The sequence below is a fragment of the Harpia harpyja genome, chromosome 8 (assembly GCF_026419915.1).
Source record: "Harpia harpyja isolate bHarHar1 chromosome 8, bHarHar1 primary haplotype, whole genome shotgun sequence".
NCBI classification, from domain to species: Eukaryota; Metazoa; Chordata; class Aves; order Accipitriformes; family Accipitridae; genus Harpia; species Harpia harpyja.
In genome coordinates, this window is record NC_068947.1 from 36,296,259 (window position 1) to 36,320,389 (window position 24,131).

Below are 24,131 nucleotides of genomic sequence, written 5' to 3' on the forward strand. Positions count from 1 at the left end.
CTCAACTGCTTCCCTGGGCAGCCTATTCCAATGTCTGACAACCCTCTCAGTAAAGAAATTTTTCCTAATATCCAACCTAAACCTCCCTTGCTGCAACTTGAGGCCATTTCCTCTCGTCCCACCTCCAGCCACCTGACAGAAGAGACCAGCACCCACCTCACTACAACCTCCTTTCAGGTAGTTGTAGAGAGCGATAAGGTCTCCCCTCAGCCTCCTTTTCTCCAGACTAAACAGTCCCAGTTCCCTCAGCTGCTCCTCATAAGACTTATGCTCCAGGCCCCTCACCAACTTGGTTGCCCTTCTCCAGACACATTCCAGCACCTCAATGTCTTTCCTGTAGTGAGGGGCCCAAAACTGAACACAGTACTTGAGGTGCGGCCTCACCAGTGCCGAGTACAGGGGAACAACCACCTCCCTGCTCCTGCTGGCCACGCTATTTCTGATACAGGCCAGGATGCCATTGGCCTTCTTGGCTACCTGGGCACACTGCTGGCTCATGTTCAGCCGGCTGTCAACCAGCACCCCCAGGTCTTTCTCTGCTGGGCAGCTTTCCAGCTTAACACTATCCTCTGCTCTCCCAAAACTAGAAATAACTGAACTGTACTACCAATCTCCTTTGTTCTTCACCGATTAATTTCATGCTACCCAGACCACATGTGAAGGAAGGATGCTAAACCGAAGTTGTACTGCCACTGAAAATTCACTGCACGTTCCTCAGCCCCGCCCCCCCAGAAAAAGGAAAGGAGAATAGACAATACAAAAATCCTGCAATGCCAAAACATTTATGCTTTGGAAGAGCTGCGTGTAAATGCATTCGTTAAGCACAACCTTAAGCACAGACTAAAGCAATTGGTTCTGACTCGTCGGTACTTGGCACAGCCTCAGCAGCCACGACGGACACCAACATCCCGGCTCTCCTCCCGAGCACAGAGACCCGGCCAGCAATCCCGACAGCTGGTGCGAGGTGCTACCCTCCTCGCCACGGCCGGTCCCCCGGCCCCGGCAGGCACGTCCCGGCCACCGCGCTGTTTCCCGCAGCAGCACTAGAGGGCAACGTGGGCAAACGGCTCCTCTGCCGGCCAGGAGACCTTCCCGGGGACGGAGGGGCGAACGTGCTCCGGGGTGAGCTCCGGGAGGCTTTGGGAGCAGGAAGGAGAGGGCAGAGGCGTGCCACCAACGGCCCGGAGACGTTCGGGAGCAGATAGGGCAGTGCCAGCATCTGCAACCCGGGGTGCCAGCCATGGCAGAGCTCCAGCACGCTACTGCACGCTACATACGGTGGTGTTTAGCTCTCTCCAAAATGGTTGAGGCCTGAACAAATGTTAGCACTTCTCTCTGCCTGTGGTGGTAAACCTAGAAAGCGCTAACCATGCCTGAACCATACCCAGATACAGAACTGGCTAACTATGCTCAGTATGCCTTTGTAGGAGCCTTTTATCTCAAAGTGTTTTCATAACATCAGCGGGATCTTCTCCACAAAGCTACAATCACCAGGAGCTATGGCAGAACAGCCAAAAACCCCTCTGAGGAGAGATGTCTCCCATCAACGCCCCACATCTTTTCACACCTCTTGACCCCACCCTTTTACTTTCATGTCCTCTGAGTGACCAGCCCTCATCTTGACACATGGGAGGCACGGTGCAAACCCACAAATACAGCAGGAGGAAGAAAAGCACTTGTGCTCCACTCGCATAGCCACCCACCAGACCCTCGGCACAGCCTCCCTCACACAGGCAAAGCGCTGTCTAGCTTCTGCCACTCTGCAAGAAACCTCCTCCCTCTCCTTGCTGCACACCTCGGGGTAATGCGATGCAAACCAAAGAGCCAAATCTGGCTAGCAGAGGCGGCACTCACCCGACTCCACGTTCCCCAGCATGGCTGGAGAAGACATGGTGAGAGATGCCTTGTGGTTCGGGGGAATCCCAGGGCTCTGCAAAGGAGGCTTTGGAGATGAAGTCCATCCGGGAGAAGGTGCGGGGAGAGACGGAGACTTGAGGTGGACAGGAGAAGCAGCAGCAGACCCCAAGACAGGGGGAGACTTAATGGAGGCAGCGGCAGCTGCGGCAGTGGGGCCCGCAAGCATTCCTGCCAGCTGGGAGGGCGTCTGAGGGGACTTGAGGTTCCCCGAGGGAGACCCCATCATGGGAGACTGGACCTGGCGCATCGTGGGGGATTTCAGGGGGTTGATCCCTGGCGAATGCACCTGACCAGCTGCAGAGATATCCAAGGGCTTGCGGCCGAGGCTCCGCTGCGCAGGGGGAGCAGTGTTGAGGCTATTAGGGTTACTGGTGGGATTGAGAGGTAGTGGCGGCATGTGGCTGAGCCGGTTGTTAGTCCTTTGGTCAGGCCCAATCTGTTCTCTGAGATTTCGGAGACCGACTCCTGGGCCCTGAGACATGGGAAGGAAAGGCCTGGGACCCATGCCATACTCTTGCTGCGGATGCTCCCCAAATGGCAGCGGCACCATTTTCTGCTGAGAGGAGAGCATCTCCGAGACACCGGGGCGCAGTTTCATCATCTCTTCTGGCCCAACTCCTGCATCCCTCAGCTTCTGAGGGACCAGGGGTGGGTTGGAGCCCATGCTGACATTCATGCCCATGTCCCCCTTCATGCTGCCAGGGCCCATCCCAAACTCCAGCTCTCTGCTAGAGGCTATTTGTGGGGGTATTCCTTTCGGGAAGTCCCCCCTGGAGGGGCTCATCGGCCCTTCCACTGGCATGCGAGGGAAGATGGGGTTGTTCCCAGGCTCCATGTGTCTCTGGGAGGGCATCATTCTGTTTATCTCCATGCCAGGCCTGATGCCTTCCATGTTCAGGCCAGGAGGGAGGCCCATCTGTTTCTCAGCCAGCTGCTGCTGATAGAGCTCTTCGGGCAGGCCCTGTGGATTGGGGAACCGCTCCCCTCGGCCAGGGCCACTGAAGACACCCTGGCCAGGAGGGAAGTTTCGGCCATCTGGGATTTTTGGCACATCATCTGGCCAACTAACTCCCGAAAGCCCAGGCCGGGAGGCAGGATTCGGGACGCTGGGGCCCTCCATATCAGGGTTCATCATTCCTGCAAAACCAGGCAGGCGCATCTGGCTCCCGGGCATGTTGGGATGAGGGGCCATGCCCCTGGGGGGCAGAGAGTGCGACATGTTCATGCCTTCAGGGAAGGGCTCTGGACCCCCAGGTCCCCAGCCCTCCCCAGGGGTCATCTGGTAGGGAGGGGGAGGGCCTCGGACCACCCCACGAGGCCCGTGCTGATGGACCATCATGTCCTGCAGTGAACACTGCTGCACAACCACCTGCTCTTGCTTTCTTCTCTTCTCCTCGTAAAACTCCTGCTGCAGCTTGAGCCAGGCCACCTGCTCAGGAGTCATGTGGTCCAGGTGGTCTGGGCCTATGGGTCCTGATTGAGAGTTCATTGGTGGTGGCCCCATTTCATCTGGGGAAAAAGGCATGTCCCTGTGTCCTTGAGGGCCAAACGGAGCCCCTCCATCTGTCCGAGACCCTGACCCTTTGCCTAAACTTTGGGATTGAGCCATCATGGCCTGTATCGGCCCTTCAGGTTTCTTTTGGGGACCATCCAGCACCCCAGCATTTGAGGGTGGCCCCCCACTTTGCCCTCCCGCAAACTCTTTCTCATCAGGGAAGAGCATGCGCTGTATGTCTCTCAGGGTCTGCAATGAGCGCTCTCGATGCTCCAGCTGCTCCTGTGACAGTCCATCTGGATTCTCACCCAAATTGGATGGGTCCCCACCAGACACCTGCTGGGGAGGACCTTTGGGGTCTGCAGCAGAGCTATTGCTACCTTGGGAAACTGGGCTAACTGCTCGATTATTGGGGGTCGAACTCTGCCCAAATCCTTCTGTCTGTAATGGGGTAGAGTTGGCAGGGCTGCCCACAGACATGACTTTGCTTTCCACACCGGGACTGTCCTGATCTATGGGACACGGGGGGCCAGTGGATTTGGATACCGGCGCTGACACGGGTGGAGTCGGCTGCATTTTAGCATTCTGGGGAGGGTTCTGATCCTGGGCAGTGGGGGGCTGGGGCTGCGGCAGGGGCTTGGGTTCAGTCCGAAGGGCAGTGATCTGGGGGTTCTGCAAGAGAAAGCCACACACCGTCACTCACTTTTCTTACAGCCATGTCAAATAAGCAGCAGTGCAAATGAAACGTCCTGTCTCAACCCCAACAGCCCACACTTTGCAAGGAAGGGTAGCCCTCATGCAGCAATTACAGAGCAGCATCTCGGCCATGCAGAAACCTATTTTGCTCAAGCATTACAGCAGGTACCCCTTGCTTCTGTGCTAGCTCTGCATGAGCAATAGGTTGGAAATACACTACCCAAATATTGCAAGACTTAAGCTCTTCTTTGGATGATCCAAGACATTTGCAGAAGGCTAGAACAACAACAACTGTCTCTCTCTTTTCCACCCTAAAACTTATTTCAGAGTGTAAATAATCATCCATCTCTCTGAACCACACACAGACAAGCACATTTACCATTTCCCTTCCCACCCACATGCAGGTATTCCCTACCAAGGGTACAGTGTTTCGTTCCGCCTTGCTGTTTGAGATGTTCTGGATATGAAAGGACACGATGGTTTCCACCTGTCCTTTCAGCACAGCTTCTGCAGCCCTGCAAAGACAGACAGACGCACATATCCAGTTGAAGCTACGAACCAATTTTTCTTAACAACCCTCCCTTCTATCCTTCAGCTGGCAGAAGGGAGAAAGACTTAACCACACATATTTCACTCTAGATGAGTAGCAAAAGAAAAATGCTTACACCTACAAGCTCATCAGCATTCAGGGTTCATGTCTCAGTTTAAGCCATCCTGGCTGCTACTCACTGCATGGATTGCAAAACAGCATCTACCAGCATTTGCAAAAAAAAAAAAAAAAAGACCAAACCCAAAAACATCCAACACACATACCTTGGAGGAATAAATAATCACTTCTCAGAGGGCAAGAGGTAGTGACATTCTCCACTCCAGCCCCTTCAGCATCCCCAAAACAAGTAATGACCTTTTGCTACAAGAATGCACTTGATGGGAGAAAGTGCACTTGAGAATCTTTTAAAAAGGGAGCACAAATATAAGCCCTGCTCCCTGAAGACATTCAAGCATCTACCTACTTGTTGGCCATCTCAGTAGAAAAGACGTAAACCACTTTGGATGGAGTCTTCTGCCCACTTGCTGGCTCCAAAGCAGCAGTCAGGCCGTGGGAAGGTGTGGAAGACCTTGGGGCTGAAGCATTTGAAGAAGTCATGGAGTGTGGTGTGTGCTGAGACTCCTGGGATTTCACATGATCAGCAGAATTGCAGTCTGGAAAGGGAGAAAGAAGAAAAGAGGGGAATCTCTACCTTGGGAGCTCTTTGGAAACCATTTCTGGAAACTGATCAGAGATTTTCCTTCTCTGAAATTTCCCACTTCTCTCTCAAGCACTACTAAAGGCACTTCTTCTATTACACTATGCATCTTCCCTCTAATGCCATGCTGCCCTTCAGGCACCACTGGGAGAAAGCTCATCTTGTCCCTTTTCAAGGCAAGTGGCAGTTCCAAGAGCCAATCCCTTTGAATTCTCTAGTGGCCACACAGAGTAGCAGGAAAATGACATACTAAAATGAACAAATATAAATATGTCTGCACCCAAGGAGAACACCCTGTGCAAAACTTTACTTTTTTTTTTTTCTTCCTTCAGCCACCTTAGCCAGGTGACCTAGTAAAACGGACAACAAAGGAAAGATGGACAACTGCACATATAGTCTGTTTTGCACTGCCTCACAGAGGCAATGTTGGAGCCAGGAACAGAACACAGAAATCCCAGCTCTCGGGTTTGTGTTACCAGTCAGGGTGCTATGGGTTATGTATCTGTGTTGACAAAACAGGCTTGCATATTGTTCAAAACCTCAGTTACAACAGAGCAGTTCCTGAAAGGCCAAAGGCCAGAAGGAAACCAACAGGTTGCATTTGTACTTTCAAATCATCTGGGGAAGTTTCAGAGTTACAAAGAAACTTTCCCACCAGAGTCAGGTCTGCACTTTAACTGAGCATGAACAGGACATTTACTGATACCAGCTATGACAACCTCTCCTCTTCACCTGCTCTCAAGACCTTTAGACTTCACTGGCTGGAACTTACAGAACCCCAGACAAATAAATGTTTCGCTAACACTTGCATAGCAATTCTCCATCTCACAGAGGACTCAGACTAATTGGCTACACTTGCACATGAATCCTAGCAAACATACCTTTGATTTCAGGGTCATCATTAGGAGTCCCAGCTTCCCTCTGTTCAAAGGAATCTGCTGAAATGCTCCTCTCTCTCTTCCCCTTCCCCTTGGCACCATTTCCAGCCCCGTTCTTCAGCCCCATGCTCCCACCTGGGCCAGGGAGCACTTTGGGGGGGTGACCTCCACTTTTGGGGTCACAGGGAGAGGGCTGGGATTGGCTGGTGGAGCCCCCTTGTTTTCCCTGGTTGGAAAATTTGGAATCCAGCTGGGGGTTGCCAGACGGGGACATCACTGTAGGGGGACGGACCATCACCTCCTGCTTTGATTTGGGGCTGCTGGGGACAGAGCAAAAAAAAGAAAAAGAAAAAAAGTGACAAATCACACCGTTGATTCATTCAACCCTGTAGGAACAGATTAGAGAGAAGCAGAAATAACCACTGCCACCTTTGCAAGCTAAGACAATTGCTGACAAATAAAAAATGCCTGCAAGCTTAGAGTCATGCAGTTGCTTTTTTGAACATGCCCTGAAAGGGTTATTATCCAAGATGGGATCTCATTGCTAAAGAAGGCACCAGGGCAAGCTACAGACCTGCCAGATCCGAGGAACTGCTGTCACATGAGGACCTACCTCTGGGGCTTCTGTCAATAAAGACAACGGTTTCTATGTGCACAGAGAAGCGCCTCACACCAAGACCAGCTCAGAGTAAACAAACAAGGCACAATAAAGTTCACCTCACCACTCTCCTGGACCCCAACTATACACTGCAGCTCTAATCAGAGCAGACACCCCCCCCGCCCCCTCCCTTGCACCTCCCTATCCAGTTCTACAGGGAACACAAGGAAAACCCAGCATTACTGCAGCATTCATCATACATTGGGGCGAGCTGCCAGGAAAACACAAACCTCTGACCGTGAAAACAATTAAACCAGCTACAACCTGCCTCCGAATAAGGAACGAGAAGGATACCATCTCCCTGCACACTCCTGCAAAATGGGGCAGATGAAGCTTCTTTCATTTGCCAAAGGAAATTCAGAGTCTTTCTTTCCCTCTTCCATTCAGCAAATTACATCCTAAAAATATTTTGCTCCTCTGGGTTTTACAGACGTATTAACCACCCCTTTCTCTTCACCCTCCAGTTACTCTGTTGCTATCGGATCTTCTGCATTGTGTTTTCCCATCATCACTACCACTTCCAGCATGCAGTGCTTGCTAGGATCCTCACTGTGGGACTCACACAAGCCGTTTCCTCCTTTGGACAGACATCTGACCCAGAGGCATTCCCTCTGAATTACTCTTAAGCTCCAGATGACCTCTAGGAGTAAATAATCAAACTTGAGAATGCTGTCAATCAGACCATTTTAAATCCCTGGACACTGCTTTGCTTCCATATTTTTCCCCTTCCAAATTAGCAGAGGAGAGATGCTGACCTGCTGCACTGGCAGGTGAATGATGCAGAGGATCTCAGTGCACAGCTGATCAGTTCTCCAGACCATTCAGGCCAATAATACAGAGGAAGCATTTTGTGTGAAAGTACAGAGAGACCTTCTGCTGCCCAACTACCCCTCGGGGAAACAGATAATTAGGAGAGGGGGAAGAAAGAAACAAAAACCAGACAGAAACAGCATGTTTACTCTCCTACAGCCTATTCAAACACCTGATGGGAGGGAGAAGGGCGCGAGGAATGGAGAATCCACACCTCACAGGTTTACAGCTTTCAGTTCACCCTAAGCCTAGCAAACATGGAGGCTCCTCAGCACTGTGCAGCCAGCACTCAGGTACTCGGCGGGTCTGATGGGAGCACAAAGGAGGACCAGCAAGTCACATGCACCAGTCCTTGGCTAATCCTGCAGCAGAGCAGGGACAGCATCATGCACCAATCCAGAGCAGCTGACTGCAGGCTCTTCTTACCTCTGCGTGTTGCCTGATGGGGAGTTCCTCACTTTGGGGTTACTGGAATGCATTGACAGAAATCCTGAGCTCACAGTCTCACACGCACGCAGATGGACTCTCGTCAAGTTCCTCTGGGGAGTGTGCCGCCAGAGGCAGCGTCAAAGCACTTTCTGCCACCTGCTTCTCTCAATGCTGGCTGTCTGCTTGCCTTTTTTCTCTTTGCTCCTCTCTGGTTTTGCACTGGGCGCTTCCCTCCTGCAGCTCCAGCATTCTCTAGACGTTTGCCTCCTGCTGCCCAGGGGAAGTCTCGCATCTCCAGGGCACACTGTTAAAACCACCCCACAAGAAGAGAACAGAAAACCAGTGAGGAACTTTCCAAGCAGATGTGTCTGGTGTAAAGCAGTAAATGGCAATTCTTCCCCCATTACTGAGAAGACACAGGAGAAGAGCTTTCAGATGGCTCAGTACAGCTGTGTATTTCAAACCAGAGGCAGCCCTGACTGGCCATTCAGTTTACAGGCAGTGAGGCCATCTTCCCTTCACCCAAAGCAAATCACTCTGGAGTCAACAAAACAGGGAAGCCCCTCCCTCATATCTGGACACTTTGATTCCGCATCTGTGTTCAGCTTGAAGACACCTCACAGCAAGTCAGTAGTAAGCCAAAATTACAAATCCCCAACATGACTTAGCTATCCAGAATTCCCCTGTGAGTGGCTGTAATCTGATATTTCTTAAGAACATAAACTCTGCTCAAATCTTCTGTCTCCTTGGTCCAATATAACTAGACATATGTTCAATGATGTGTGCTAAGGGTTGCACAAAGGGAGGAAGATAAAATCAAATAAAATGCCTTCCTGACCACCTGTAAGCAACCAGCTATGCTGTGATTACTCCAAAAATAACAGAGGTTAGTCACTCATTATATCTATTAGAAATGCCAAAAGATCACTAGAGAACTACCCCTCTAAATTTGCTCAGCAACACTATTCAGACTATTGAGGCTTTAAAAAAAAAAACCAAAACCAAAAAAAAAACCCCAAAACCCAACAAAACCGCCCGACCCAAAAAATAAGCACTTTTTCAGCTTCTTTCTAAGAAACAATATGCATGACGCAGGCAATAAGGCACATAAAACTGTTCTGGAGGAGGAAACTATTGAACATTACTGTTTACATCCTTTGGGCTAAATTATTTTGGAACAAATTTCTGTCTTGTTTATGTTTCAACAAAATCTCTCCTGTTCATCTCACCTACTCAGATGCAAATCCACTTAATTTAGAATCTAACCAAGATTTATTGTTAATGTATTAAGCATTGCTAGTTAAATATTACTCAAATGTAAATATTCCTGGTATTCCTTCTCAGCACCAAAGAAACAGTTTCCTCCTGTGTATATCAAATGAAACAAAATAAATCTCAGACTGAGTGTGTCTTGAATTTTGGGAAGAAACTCCTGTTCAAACTGCATTTAGAAAACAAAAATTGGTTTGCTTATGCACTGACACGAGAGGGTTAAGAAACACAGGCACTGTATGACCACCTCTGGCCAAGGAGAGTTATCAGTAACTTGTAGTATTGAGCACCATGGTTTTCCAGTTCCCCAAATTTATCTTGTTGTGAGGTTGTGCCGTTACACTTTTTAGTGACTTTGCACTGCTGTACTTTAACATAATAGTGCTCCACGCTGCCATTGTTCCATGAAGCTCTGCATCATCTCCAAAAATTCTCCTCTCTACCACATGCCTCCTTCAGGAGCCAGAGAAATCATCTTGTTCCCTATTCTCTCTTGTTCCCTGTTTGTGCTGCACAAACCCATTAATGAAGGGAATGTTTCTTCAATAAAGTTCTCATTTTTAATGCCTCCTATCAGGCACAATCAGATGAAATCCAGTCTGTGCCACACACTCCACAGGATCCACATGCCTTTCTGGGGCTATCAGCTGGTTATCCCACTGATTTTGAGAACAATGTTGGAGTTATTCTATTACTATTGTTACTACCATCATGCTGTAATTGGAGCTAGTGCTGTACAGATACATTAAAGACAAGAAAGAACATCTTCACAAGTATGTAAATTGTACCATCTTTGCGTGCAAATTTGACTCCTATGTCCGTTAAGAGGTTTATGCATCTGTAAAAGACAGTGGAACTCAGTGATACTTTGGGGTCCTCACTTAACGTGAAGGTGTGACTGAAAATAGTGAATTTCAGGTAAAAGAAAAAAGTAATAATAGCATTAAAGTAAGCAGAGCTCAACGCTAAAAGCAGAATGTAGATGCCTGTGTGATGAACTTAAGTATTCTAGTTGTTTCACCCTCCAGTTTCCTACTTCTGATATTTACGCATTATCATGTTACTTTTTATTACAAGATGAGAATTTTCTCAGACTCCCTGTCTTGCACAGTGCAATGAGAAAACATGAAGAACAGAAATCAGGAACACACTGGCTGCACAATATTTCTGATGTCACCAAACTTTCAGGTTCTTCACAGGGAAGGAAAAAAAACCTCCAAATTTTTAACCCTACTTTATTATCCTACATGCATGTATCTTCCATCTATTAGAATAGATGTGCTCTGCAAGGGAACTGTATTTTCCAATCTCAGTTTAAATTTCTTCTTACCAGAGAGCACTATAAAGGATACATCAATATATTTACTGGTGGAACAATGGCAACTCAACTTCCTCCAATTCTCATTTCTGCACACTGGGAATGTACCATCTTTTATAATGTGAAATGGAATGCCTCATGATTTTTCTAAATACACTTCTAACATACATATGTCTGGGAATCTAGGGCTTAATAATGGAAAAGCTCTAGAGAAATGCATTTTTGCAGCTGGAGTCTACCTGTCATAGCAAAGCCTTTATCATTGCTCTAAAACTAGAGGTAGGGTCACTGACAGCGAATGGTCAAGCCACTTTTCAAGACATTTTGGAAAGCTACATCCAAGGCTGTATTTTCAGGGTTGCTTTAAGGTATGCCAGGCAACGGCTGCAGGGAAAAGGATCATTCAACTAGCTACTCATTCTCATCAGATCAGGGAAAGATCTGAATGGGAACTAACCCAAGGGAAACAGCAGAAATCTCTGTTCAGCTGGATTAGTCCCCTGTTCTAGTTGATCATGCAACCACATCAGTGCCATTGCAAGCTCAGAGGAGGTGAGAACAGGTGAAAAGTAGCCTCACCCCACTTGGTTGCAGCTTACAATTTAGGTGTCTTAAAATTACTTCAAACCTCAATTGCAGAGACAAAAGAGATAGACCTGCATTTGTGGAGATATGATAGGTCCTCGCCTTTCCAACAAGTAGCTTACCAAGACCCCTGGTGTCACGACACTGCAGTATTCATTGTGGAGGCCATGAGTTGCGAACCACTTGTCTCACAAGAAAAGATCACCTGGAAAAAGAAGAGAGAGGAAGAGTTTCACCAACAAGAATGCACAGCCAAGCCGTGTGTCCCTCCCATGCATCCAGCCACAGAAGCAGAGGAATCAAAACTTGCTCTGAACCACTGACAAGGGGAAGTACTGCTCAGACTGGCAAGATTTGTCAGCACTGAAAAAGCCACTATCAGACTGGAAGAGTCTGAAGATGTGTGCTGCACATGGAGGGGAAATAGGTCAGACCTGCTTTAGAACTCCCACATTTGAGCTAGCTGGATTCCCATGAGCTCACCCGTGTTTAGAGAAGCTGGCACAAAGCTTGGACGTGTAACCTCCCCTTCTCTGCACCCATCTCTCTTCAAAGGCTCACCTTCCCCTCACTACGTGCCCAGCAACATCTGCCAAACCCCTGTGCTTTGTATATGTAACCTCCTCCACAGCCAGACAACGTATAAATAAAAACATCAAGCATCAGGTAAAGCCAGGCAATCACATCTAGGGCAAAACCAGGCAGGTTTTAGAAGGAAGAAGCACTATCTACTGTCTGCCAGCTCCTACTTCACATCATCGTGCTACACTACAGGGAGAAGGGAATCCAACTGCAAACGTTCCCAAGTAAGACATACTGCAAGTTTGCTCAAGATAGAGGGGTTAGCCCCACCTTGCACTATGATTATCTCCCATAAGGCCAAAAGAGTTTACAGCCCAAAAACCAATCAGACACACTTTCAGTAACAGAGACAACCCTGCATCAATTAACGTTCACTCACATGTTAAAGCAAGTTTAAGTGCCAAAAAGTTCAGTAATACAAGGAAACGCAGGCTCTTAGGAATGGCTTAATGGTAAATTTGAGGTCAGTAAAGACAGAGCAGCTACCTGCCAGCTTCTCCCTCACCCACTGTGAAAACTGAAGAGGCTGCAAGAACAGTATGAATCCAGACAACATTGACACTGTCGGAGCCTGCATGGTCTCTCAGAGCACTCTCAGCTATTTACACAGCATGGATAGCCTTGCAGTTAAACTACAACTGCAAACTGAAATCACTACCAGAGGTTATTTGTGTGATCCCAATGCATTCTGCTGACCAGATCTCCCAACAGGAACACAGGAGCTGTTGCGAGGCTCAATTAGTTACGCGTTGTGAAACCCTGTGCATATTCTCTTCCCTCCAACATTCTCCAACTATTATCTACTGTAGCTTCCCCTTAATAATGTAGCAATGCGCTGCCATGTAATCCACTTCAACAAAATCAAACTACAAAGCTAGTCCCAAACAATGCAGCTACATTCTCCACCCAGTCCAGCCAAATCAAACAATGAAATCATCAACATGATAGACCATCCTTATCTAGCCAAGTCACACCTGCAGAGAGAAGCTGAAACAGACACCTATCGCAACAAGCTGCTTCATCCAGTAAAACCTACCACAGCAGCACAATCATCCCTGAATCCAATTACCCAGTTATATCTCCTCTCCCCTCTCCCCAACCCCACCCAATGAAACAATACAGGCTAAACTATGCCAGTGCCAATACTGACACACCTCTATCAAAGAAGCAACAGAAATCACCTTTTCTCTTGAAAGGGAACACCAGCACACATCAGTCAGGATGGAGCTAATCTATCACAGCAAACAGTTGGAGCTCTACTGCTTGAAACATTCAAGTCCAACTCAGCAAAGCACCGGAGCAGGGCAGCCTTACAGACCACAGCTCAGGACTGCAAAAGGGACACAAATGATCAGACACGATCAGTCTTTAAGGCTACACAGACAGCTACTGCAATGTAATTCCATCCCCCAGTTTACCATCTCTGCTGCTCACCTGCACTGTCTTAGCCCACAGTCAGTGCAAGACAGCTTGCTTCACAGTGAATTTAAGAGCAAAAGGGTGAGAGCATGTACATAAGCAGCTACCACAGAGTAACTAACAAGACACAAATGCACATCTTAGTTTACCTTTTGATAAAGTATTCATGAACCATCCCTGTACTTCTATGAACTAGCTACCACATTATTGTACTGCAAACAGAATGAAAAAAAACCAAAACCATCCAAACTAGCTTATTCCTACTTTATGCCCTTAAACTGCAGAAGCTTGATAGTGACAAGTGGTCAGGTACTTGGAGGTGTACAGCATTATGACTGCTTCAGCAGGAACAGCTGCAGTTATCACTGATTCACTTCAGTCTTTTCTCCCTCTTTGAGAAGGAGAATGTGGAGAGATGAAATAAAGGCATACCAAATAGATAAAAGTATCAAACTTGTGGCCTTACTGTGACACAAAGCATTAAAGCCAAGAAACCTCTTTCTCTGTGTACAAGAAAGAGCACACTTCTTTTTTCCCTGTGGCCTTTCTGAGACTGTCAGTCTGTGCTGGACTGAGGGCGGTGAGAGCCCAAAATCAGCATGGAAAAAGAAAAAAAGGCTAGAGACCTGCTGCTACAGAAAACAAATGATAACTTTGATCGCAAGTTGAGCCAGCACCCTGAATTGTAGCTGTGACAGTGGAGTGGGCAAGAAAGGTGGGCGGGGGGGGTGGGGGAGAGAGGGGGAGAGAAAGAGGAGTAAGAGACTGGTCTGGGAAGAGCAGCAGCTTCAGGAGGGACCAAGAACAGCAGCACCAGCAGCAGGATCTGTTTGAGCAACCACTCATCCTGACAGCCACCAGGAAGCAAACCTCTGCATGTGCATCCACCAGTGGATTCCCTGCATGACCAGAGAGGTGGGGTAAGGCAATGAATCAACCGACGCGCTCCTTCAGCGCAATTCTACTGGGAAGGGCACATCTTGTTTCTCCGACCCTCATTCAACCACATAAGAGGGAGAACAGCTGCACTGGCAAAAGGTGACTCCACGACACCCAAGACATCCCAAGAGCTACCACTGGTTTTCACCACGTGCTGTGCTTACCAGTTTTGTTAAGCATTTTCTTATTTTGCACACTTGCAGCTGAAGTGCACATGTTACTTTTTAATAAGCTGCTGCTTAATGAAGTGCTTGATTACACACCTCATTGATAAAGAGCGCAACTGGGAAACAAGGAGGACGCAGGAAGTGTTATTCAATGCTTTTATTGAACCAGATGACTCCCTTAAGATCATATAAAAGTAAAAGCAAATAGATAAATTGACATGAGTATTCTATACCCCACACATCTCCCCATGACACTTGAGGATACAGGGACACAGGACACTCTTCAGTCCCTGGAACCAGTCCCCATTTCTAGATATGGCCCCTACTAAGGACTTTTAACTACACCTTTAAATCTGCCCCTACCTCTTAGCAAAAGCTGTCGTCTTCATCCTTTCTCATGAATGCATAAAGCATGTGCTTGTAACACAGCTAGTATTGGACCCACCAGCATTCAAACAGGTTTGTCAAAAATGCCACTTTACCTTCTGTACACCAAGTGCATGCTGGACCCAGGAAATCAACTTCAACCAGCTTAAGTCTATCCAACTCTATTCCTTCCAGCCATCACTAGCACTTGCGATCCAGCTGAAAACTAACTCTAGATACGATGTGATTAATTTTCAGGGAACAAGCTTCCTGTTTCAGCCAACCAGGTGGCCACATGCTCACTGGCCCTGGCACAAAGGAGGCAGCAGTGATTGATAGCACAGGCATGGAAAGACTTACACACTTGCATCCTTCTCCTGCCAGGTCCCTCTGTTCTTTTTCTTAAACAAGGACAGAAAATACATTGGGTACCCAAAGAACTGCTGGCGCTAAAGACACAGTATCAGTACGCACGTCATCTGGACACAACTCTGGTTGTCCAACCAAGTCATCAGTAGATGGCCTGACTACCTACTGTCCCAGCTCTTTCCATTGCAGGGTTTGTAGACTTCATCCTTTAATCAAACTAAAGGGTTATCACACAGTAGACTTTCAGATGATTTGCTCATGTGCTCCATCTGCCAGAAAGGCAGTGGCCACTTGCACCAGGGGCACCTCATATGGTACATGGACCATATTCTACGCAAAACAGCTGCTGATTTGGGGAAAATACCATGTTCTGTCATTCCCTAGTAAGCCACAAATCCCATTTACTTATAAATCGTTTTCTCAACATCAGGAGCTAACTTGTTACTACTAAGCTGATTAGACAGCAACTCACAGCCAGTCACCAATTTCTAGATGGTCTTAACTTATCCTGAAACAGTATGGACTCTTCTTTGTTTATGTCTTGGCAGTAAAAAACATCATCATACGCAAAGTCCTCAGTTTCCTAAAGCCAAGAATTTCTCCTTATGCATGTCAGAGAAATCACTGCTAATCCCAAGTCTGCACAGCATTACCTCTTTGCTCATGGTCTTGTACCAGAAGTGACTCTCAATCAAAAGAAGAATCAAGAACTTGTCACCTAAACTCATTTTGCTACTGGAATGTGGGGACTACACAATTTTCACCAGGCTCATTATAGCCTCCACAGAGAATATAACTCCTCTTGTACACATGGTATGTATACACCTCTTTGTTAACCTCTAAAACACAGGCAGGTTATTGCCTGCAACTACCTCCATGCCTTGAAGCACAAAGAAGGGGGCTGAGCAAAGATAGGCTCACTTAAAATTAACACCTTGATGACCTACAAGCACACTGACATGGAAAGAGCAGGCAAGACTCTATGCCATTACAAGGAAGAGTAGCTCAGATTAATTTAAGAATTTAGGACCACAGGATAAACCTCCCAGGAACTGTAACAATATACTTAATCATCCCCGTGCAAATTCAGTATGTGTGGTCATATAAATGCAGCTCTGCTGAGCCTACCTATGCCTGCCCATCCACAGATCTTGAGAAAGACAGTGCAGATACTCTTTTCTCTTTTCCTCCCCAGCTCCTATCACCACACACATGGACATTTCCCAAAGAACCAGTCTCTCCTGAAGTCCACTCAAAACAGGGACAACCACAAAAAGTCCCTTTTGCTCTCCATTCTTAAAAAGTGTAGCCAAGACAATCACTAACAAAGCACAATACAAACCCAAAGGCTCAGAGAATAAAGTGTTTTATGACATTTCTCATGTAACCATCCCCTGCTCTCAGACAATGGTATCTTCACCAACTATTCTCTTCCTTTCTCCTTCTGACAAGCACATGGATAACCAACAGTAGCCATGATGTAAAGCCTGTTTAAGTAATTATTCCTTTTAGGTATTTACAGAAAACATTCTAAAGTAATCTTTTGCAACAGGCATGTTGTTCACTACACTCATAACCATCACTTTTAAGAGCTGTAACACTAACTTTTTGTCAAAAAGACAACGACACGTCCATTAAACTTTATTTTTAGTGCATTGAACACTTCAGTGTGTCTTTAATACAGTGGGGATGAACGGCTGTCCTAGACAGTTTCTGGTTTTGTGCAACTCTCTCCACAACTCCTTCCCCAAAGTAAGGGAGGAAACAGACACTTAAGGACATTGGTGAGCAGATTCAAGGTGTATACAGCCAGACACTTGAAGTCCCTTTCAATTTCCCAGCTGCTATTATGTAAAAAGAAAAAAAAAAAAGATTGAACTACTTGGTCCACCTGGGACTAGGACAACTTCTTGGTAAATTCTGACACAGTTCCAGAAATCAGTCTGGGGAAAAAAGCCAAAAGAAAAACCTTAAAAAAAACCCAAAGCCTAAGCTACAACTATCCACTTCTGCACAGGAATGCTATGAATGCTTCCCCTCACTGGTAACACCATTTCAGCTTTGCCACCATGTATTGGCTTTGTGTGCAAGGTTTTGGTAGTGGGGGGGGTTACAGGGGTGGCTTCTGTGAGAAGCTGCTAGAAGCTTCCCCTGTGTCCGACAGAGCCAATACCAGCCGGCCCTAAGACTGACCCGCCACCGGCCAAGGCCGAGCCCATCAGTGATAGTGGTAGCGCCTCTGTGATAACATATTTAAGAAGGAAAAAAAAGCTGCTGGGACACACAGAAACAGCAGCCAGAGAGAGAGTGAGAACATGTAAGAGAAACAACCCTGCACACACCAAGGTCAGTGAAGAAGGAGGGGGAGGAGATGCTCCAGGCACCGGAGCAGAGATTCCCCTGCAGCCCGTGGGGAAGACCATGGTGAGGCAGGTTGTTCCCCTGCAGCCCGAGGAGAGAGGACCCCACGCCGGAGCAGGTGGGTGCCTGAAGGAGGCTGTGACCCCCGTGGGAAGCCCGTGCTGGAGCAGGCTCCTGGTAGGACCTGCAGATCTGTGGAGAGAGGAGCCCATGGAGCAGGTTTTCTGGCAGGACTTGTGACCCCGTGGGGGACCCACGCTGGAGCAGTGTCCTCCTGAAGGACTGCACGCCATGGAAGGGACCCATGCTGAAGCAGTTCGTGAAGAACTGCAGCCCGTGGGAAGGACCCACGTTGGAGAAGTTCGTGGAGGACTGTCTCCCATGGGAGGGACCCCACGCTGGAGCAGGGGAACAGTGTGGTAAGTCCTGCCCCTGAGGAAGGTGAAGCGGCAGAAATAACATGTGATGAACTGACTGTAAACCCCATTCCTCATCCCCCTGCACTGCTGGGGGGGGTAGGTAGAGAATCCAGGAGTGAAGTTGTGCCTGGGAAGAAGGGAGGGGTGGAGGGAAGGTGTTCTGAGATTTGGTTTTATTTCTCATTACCCTACTCTGGTTGATTGGTAATAAATTGAGTTAATTTTCCCCAAGCTGAGTCTGTTTTGCCCATGATGGTAATTGGTAGAGTGATCTCTCCTGTCCTTATCTCAACCCACAAGTCCTTTGTTATATTCTTCTCTCCCTTGTCCAGCAAAGGAGAGGGGAGTGATAGAACAGCTTTGGTGGGCACCTGACATCCAGCCAGGGTCAAACCACCACACACCATTAGTGGCATTTGCAGGTGCAGGTCAGCCACACTGCTGCCAGGGCATTAGGCACGCTATCGCGTAACCGTAGCACGCCATGACGTCACACTGACCTCAGCTCAGCCTCGGTGTACTCCAGCACAGCTGCCAACATCAGTTCAGCTCCACCTATGTTAGCAATGCTGAGAGCAGTCTATGTACATTACAACTGGAGTTTTAAGCACTTTACGTGGAGCATCATTTACCTTAGCAGCAGCCTGTCTGCTCTAGAGTTCCAACTATTGTTAACACTGATAAAGATCAAAAGCTCTAGCAATAAGGGATTTTTCAAGAAATGTTTTAACAGTATTTCCCTAATATATGACAGGCTGCTGCAGCTTACTACATCATGTTAGCAGTTAACAGCCCCAGCATCAGTCAGCATTACATGCAGGACTCCGTTGGATAACACTAGAGCTTTCCGTGGGCTGCTTTCATAGCTTTGCTTTCTGTCAAAACTTCATCTACTTTTCGGGAAGTAGGTAATATGTTCGGAGCCAGAGGTGATCTCTCTTCCCTTATTTCTCTGGGTTTACTTTTTCTAAAATTTAAATAGGGACATCAGCATGAACAACCATAGGTAAAAGATGCCTGTATCAAGCTAGCCAGAAACTAAACTGTGGAGAGGGGGGAGGGGGAAAAAAAAAAAAAAGGATATAGAAGTAATGGATGGGAAGACAGGACCAAGGAGACACCAGTTTGTTCTTCAACATGTAGTAACACCACACTATTTAAACAGAAGGAAGGCTTGGGAGAAATAAGCCACCTATCAGTTCAGCACAGAAAAAACCAAGCGCTTTTTCTTTTCATTTCAGCATCCCTTCACTAGGCTTCCAGAATGAAAGATAAGAAACAGTCCTCAGGCATAACTCCTCAGGCTCCAATCTTGTCAGTTTTCATAAGCTAACTGGGGCTGGGTTGGGTCAGTATAGGACAGACCTCCTCGAAGGAAAACCCAGTGCTACAGCAAGCAGTAATTCCCCACTATGCTGCAAGGGGACATCACACACAACACCTGTCAGAATTCCTGGGGGCAAACCATACACCTTCCTTCAAGTTAACCTTCACATTAACAGGTGTCTGGTCTCTCTCTCATCCCAAATGAGCAGATTTTCAAGGCTCCCCCAAGCATTGCTACCTTCCAGCACTGCCCGCGAGACCAGGTTTCATTCAGGACTCTCACCACCAGCCATCCCTCTGCTCTCCTCCCTTACACAAGCCCTCCTGCTGTTTTATGGTACCAGGCGCTCGCACCTGGGGAGCTCAGCACTGCAAAGCAGGCATTCCCACAGGGGCAGAGCTGAAGAATTACTATATCCCATGCAGCTGATTGCTGGCTAAGATGCATGTCAAGGGGTATGTGTTCCTGGTGCATTGAACCTCTCATTTCTTTACTTTTAGACCCACATTAGGCATGTTAGATGTAACACGGCCTTTAGCGACACAGTGCAGTGCTTCTATATACTGGTTTCCTAGTCATTAAATGTGCGATCTTCAACAGAGCAATGACTCTTCTAAGGAGTAAGGCACTTCAAAGAACTCCAGCAAGCAAAGACTGCATGTACACAGTACTCCATGATGCTACATGATCATATCAAAGCTGCTGGGATGAAAAACTGACATCTGATAAATAACATGAGGTCACCTAAAAGATCTCAAAACACTGCATGTAAAAATGTTATTTTGACAAGAAATTAAGCAATTGTATAATCAGGTCTATTATCAAATCTACTGCTTTGACATGATCTTATAAAAGTATGAAGAGCATGCAATTCCAATTGCTGCTGGATCCTCCCTCACTCAACACAAGATGTACGCATTTAATATTCTTCTAGTTAGCCACGCATGTACAGCAAAGCCTAATGTACTTCAAAGTATTTACTGTACTGTATAAACAGAGCGCTATTTTCAAAGACTCATAACTGTCAAATCAAAGCTAGCTTTCACAAGAACATTCAGAAGCATTTCTGCTGGATGGTAGCTATTTGCCTGACAGTTTCAACTTTCTATCCCAACCACAAGAAGGTTAATTTTTTTTTTTTTTTTCCTTAAGACACAGAAGAAAGCATTTTCTTGCTAACAAGCTGTCAAGCCATTTTGGCCTGAAGTTCTTTACTCCCTTCTCATACATACATATAAAATGTGGTGGGAAACTTCAATTCCACTAACAAAAGTTCCAGGAAGACTTTCTCCATACACAAGACTGCCCAAACTCTGCATTGTAACAGCTCTCACTGTAGAAGCTGTGGCTGCTCACCTCGACGGGCTATGGCTTTGTTCTATATTACACTGCAAATACATTCCTAATCAATCCTCAAACAAAACCAGATTGGTACATAGATAAAATACTGCCATTTCACAGGCAGTGGAACAGCAATAAAGACACCTGAACAAGTCAGTTTAGCAAAATGCAGAGAGCATAGCTCTGAGCAACCTGAAAAAGGGTCTACTGCTTGATCTTAGCCAGTGTTTTTATCAGTGAACCACTAAACCAGAATTTTCCTTCAGGTTTTGCATAATTCTATACACACTGCAAAAGTGGCAAAGATGGCTTCATGCAACATACGTGAGCAGACTTACAGATTTAAAGCAATTTGTAGAGTGTAACATGGTCGAGTAGATAAATCACAGGCACATTAAGAACCAGGTTCTGTTCTCAAGTTTGCCACCAAATCCAAGCTAACCTGGTTTTAAAAGAGCCCATGGGCCCCTGCCACCCTACTGATAAGGTAAAACAGATATCTGCATCCTTTGTTCAGAAGGCACAGAGAACAACAGACACATGGAGACCATCCGGTGACAAGATGGGTCAGCGATTTAAAGCTCCCTTGCTCTGCTACTATGCAGTCAGCCCCACCAGAAAGCTCAGTAGCAAGAATACAGTGGCACTGCTTTCTTAAGAGGCCAAACAGCCATGAAAACAGGACAACCAGCTCAGAATAATTGCAAATGTTAGGAGTTGAGCAGGCAGCTGTATGGCTATCCCTGCCTGAATCACAACTGCTCCAAACTCAATACAGAAAGCAGCAAGCTCTCCCTCAATTCTATATGCAGTTAAATTATTACATGTATCATACACTCTTTTTGCCATAGATTGTAATACTAAGGAGCACTTAAAATCAGTATTGTTTTCAAGGCTACAGCACCCAATTTTTTGTGAACTCTCAGAGGACGTTGCTCCACCACCTCTCAGTCCTGCTTTGTTGAAAGAAATTATGGCACTGGTAAAGCATACTTTCCATTTTCCTTCCTTCAAAAGGATTTCATTGATTCTGCCTGGGCTTTAAAAACAAACCAACAAGCCAACCACCTTACAGTTCCACTTTTCATCTCCCTTCCCTATTCCACAAGCTCCTTCTCAGAGGCCAAACAAGGAAAAGCTCACCTCTGCTTTTAAGTCTGTCTGGAAAAAAAAAAAGGGATCTTGGAGCATATCTGTCTACTCTAAAGAAATAACATCCATTCTTCAGATATCATAAACTGCAATTTCATAACAATCTTTAAAATAAATTCAATGAGTGTTGTCAAAGTAGATCAAAAACAGAGCACTGAGATCTGACTCTGCTGAAGCGCAGGTAACAACAACCCACGGAAATAGGAGTAGAACAAATGTAAAAAGTCAGGTAGCAGCAGTTCACTTTGCAATAGCCACAGTTTGGTGGCTCAGACCAGATTTCAGGATGGGTCATCAGGATCCAACCAGAAGCCTATGCAGTTTAATGGCACATCTCACACACTGGTCTCAATCAAGTTTCCAGAGAAGTGAGCAAGAACCCCGCAGCAAACCCAGGCACAACAAGCTATTCCCTCCCTCTATTTCCCAATATAGAAGTACATCTGTTAGAGCAGGGGAAAAAAAAAAAAAAAAAAAATCAAGGTTTAGACCATGGGCTTAATACCTCTTGCAAAATTTCTACTGTCACTGATTATGGTAATTGAATATTCTTCATATTTCTACAGACATCTGATCCTTTTTCACTCTTGTTGAATCCTTGCTCCTGATGATTCTCACAGCGTGAGTTTCGCTGCTTAATTGCAACCATACTAAATAGTCTATCATCAATTTACACTACATGTTCTGTATCATCAGAGAGTCTTGAAGCAGCAGAAACTTTTCCATAGCTAAACCACCATACTCTATTTTTTGCCCTGTTTAAAGCTTCTTAAAGAGGGTTTCTCTTTTTATACATTCCATATATGTTCAGAGATGAGAAACGTTTTTGGCAAAAAGAACAAGGTAAGCTGAAGGAACTGTTCTCAGGCAAGGGAAGCTGTAACAAATAGGTGTAAATAACATTTAGCAAGTTTAGCAGACTCTTAGGGGTATAGTCAGATGAGCATTCCTTTTGGCAGCAATGCCAGCTTAAAAAACTGCTGCTACCAATATTTACTTCCACCCCTGCACCACATTGTCTGATGTGCCCATACAACCGTTTGTGTGACCGAACAGTGAACCAGTTTGGCAAACTGATGCAGGCTAAGTATAAACATTTTTTTGCCAGGCTACTTATAATCCAGATCAGTTCCTCAATCCGTTTCAGCATACAGCTGCTCCAGCAGCAGTACCAGCACACACAGAGGGGTGGTGCAGAGGCAAAAACGGGCAAGCACCAAGGACCCCTCAAAAGCCAACTCTAGCACCAAAAGAAATGCTCATAGGCATACTAACAGTGTCTAGGTGTATAGGTACAGGTATGGTCACAAAGTACAACCCCACTTCTTCAAAAATATAAATTAAAGTCAACATTGGAACAGTTCGTTTGGATTCAGCACGCATTAAAATGTCACCTTATGTTTTGCTATTATTGTTAACTAGCATTTGTAAGTCCACATAGTCTTAAAGGCAACTCTTCAGAAATTTCCTAACAGATGGGGTTTTTGCTTGAGTTCTTCAAGATTATCTGGAATTCCTAATTACGAATAAGGTTCCTCTTCTTCTGCACTTGTATAGTCCCTACCACAAAGGAGGTCCAGCACCAAAATGATCAAACTTTTAAAACAGAAAAAAACCTAACAGACAAGTAATGGTATAGGCGGAAAGCTATTTTAAATACAATAGGCAGACCAGTACTCAGACAAAAATTCTGCAATGGAATCTCCTTCCATTCACAAATTTCTCTGAAAACCTGAGTTAACACCTTCATTTTGCCAGCAGGAAGACTAGAGGGACTCCGGCAGAGCTTGTAAGCAGGAAATCCAAGCCCACAGCAAATCTTGCTGGGTTAAAGGACTTCATATCTATGTAAACAGACCACAGACCTTATGGAGGCACAGAGATTTCTGTGAAGTCCAAGGCCATGCAAACTAGATAGAAGGATTTTATGAAGGCTGCCTGCATTGCTCTGAAGAAATTCTGGTAAACTTCTAGAAAGTAGAAGAGATCAAACCCTGCTAGGTAACACAGCTGACATTTAAGATGAGAATTAGTTTGAATACACACTTGAGTATAAATTGCTCCACAGGATAAAGTTGTTGTGGGGTTTGGGGTTTTTTCTTCCATTGAATTTATAAAAGAACAACAAAATTCCTAAGCTATAGGCACAGTTTGTAAGGCAACAGAATTGACACAGCATGTCAGGAATTCAAGAGGAAAAAATCTAGAAAGAAACACATAGAAATAAGTATGGAAAGTCAACATATTAGAGAGTAGCAAGCCTTTGAATACCTAGGAAATATGGATCAAAGGTAGTCCATTCTTACCCACCTCAAACATACAAACTGTTCAGAAAAGCTGTTGTATACAAGTATTTTAGCCTTGTGGCTTATAGTTGCCTTAGT

The 24,131-nt window shown here is 46.2% G+C and overlaps 1 protein-coding gene across 12 annotated transcripts in view; it reads right to left on the minus strand.

Moving 5' to 3' along the window:
* Nucleotides 1-24,131, minus strand: part of BCL9 (BCL9 transcription coactivator) — a 62,031-nt gene that overhangs the window by 4,178 nt on the left and 33,722 nt on the right. For 3 of the 12 annotated variants that reach the window (XM_052793875.1, XM_052793880.1, XM_052793877.1), the window contains exons 2-7: nt 11,428-11,510; nt 8,128-8,434; nt 6,237-6,553; nt 5,122-5,311; nt 4,524-4,623; nt 1,855-4,084 (exon numbers count right to left, since the gene is read on the minus strand). In XM_052793875.1, the coding sequence (XP_052649835.1) occupies nt 1,855-4,084; nt 4,524-4,623; nt 5,122-5,311; nt 6,237-6,553; nt 8,128-8,180 (2,890 nt within the window). In that variant the 5' untranslated portion in view covers nt 8,181-8,434; nt 11,428-11,510. Of the gene's footprint in view, nt 1-1,854; nt 4,085-4,523; nt 4,624-5,121; nt 5,312-6,236; nt 6,554-8,127; nt 8,435-11,427; nt 11,511-13,068; nt 17,192-24,131 lie in introns of those variants that run through there. The other 9 variants (XM_052793879.1, XM_052793878.1, XM_052793876.1 and 6 more) reach the window with 8 other exon arrangements.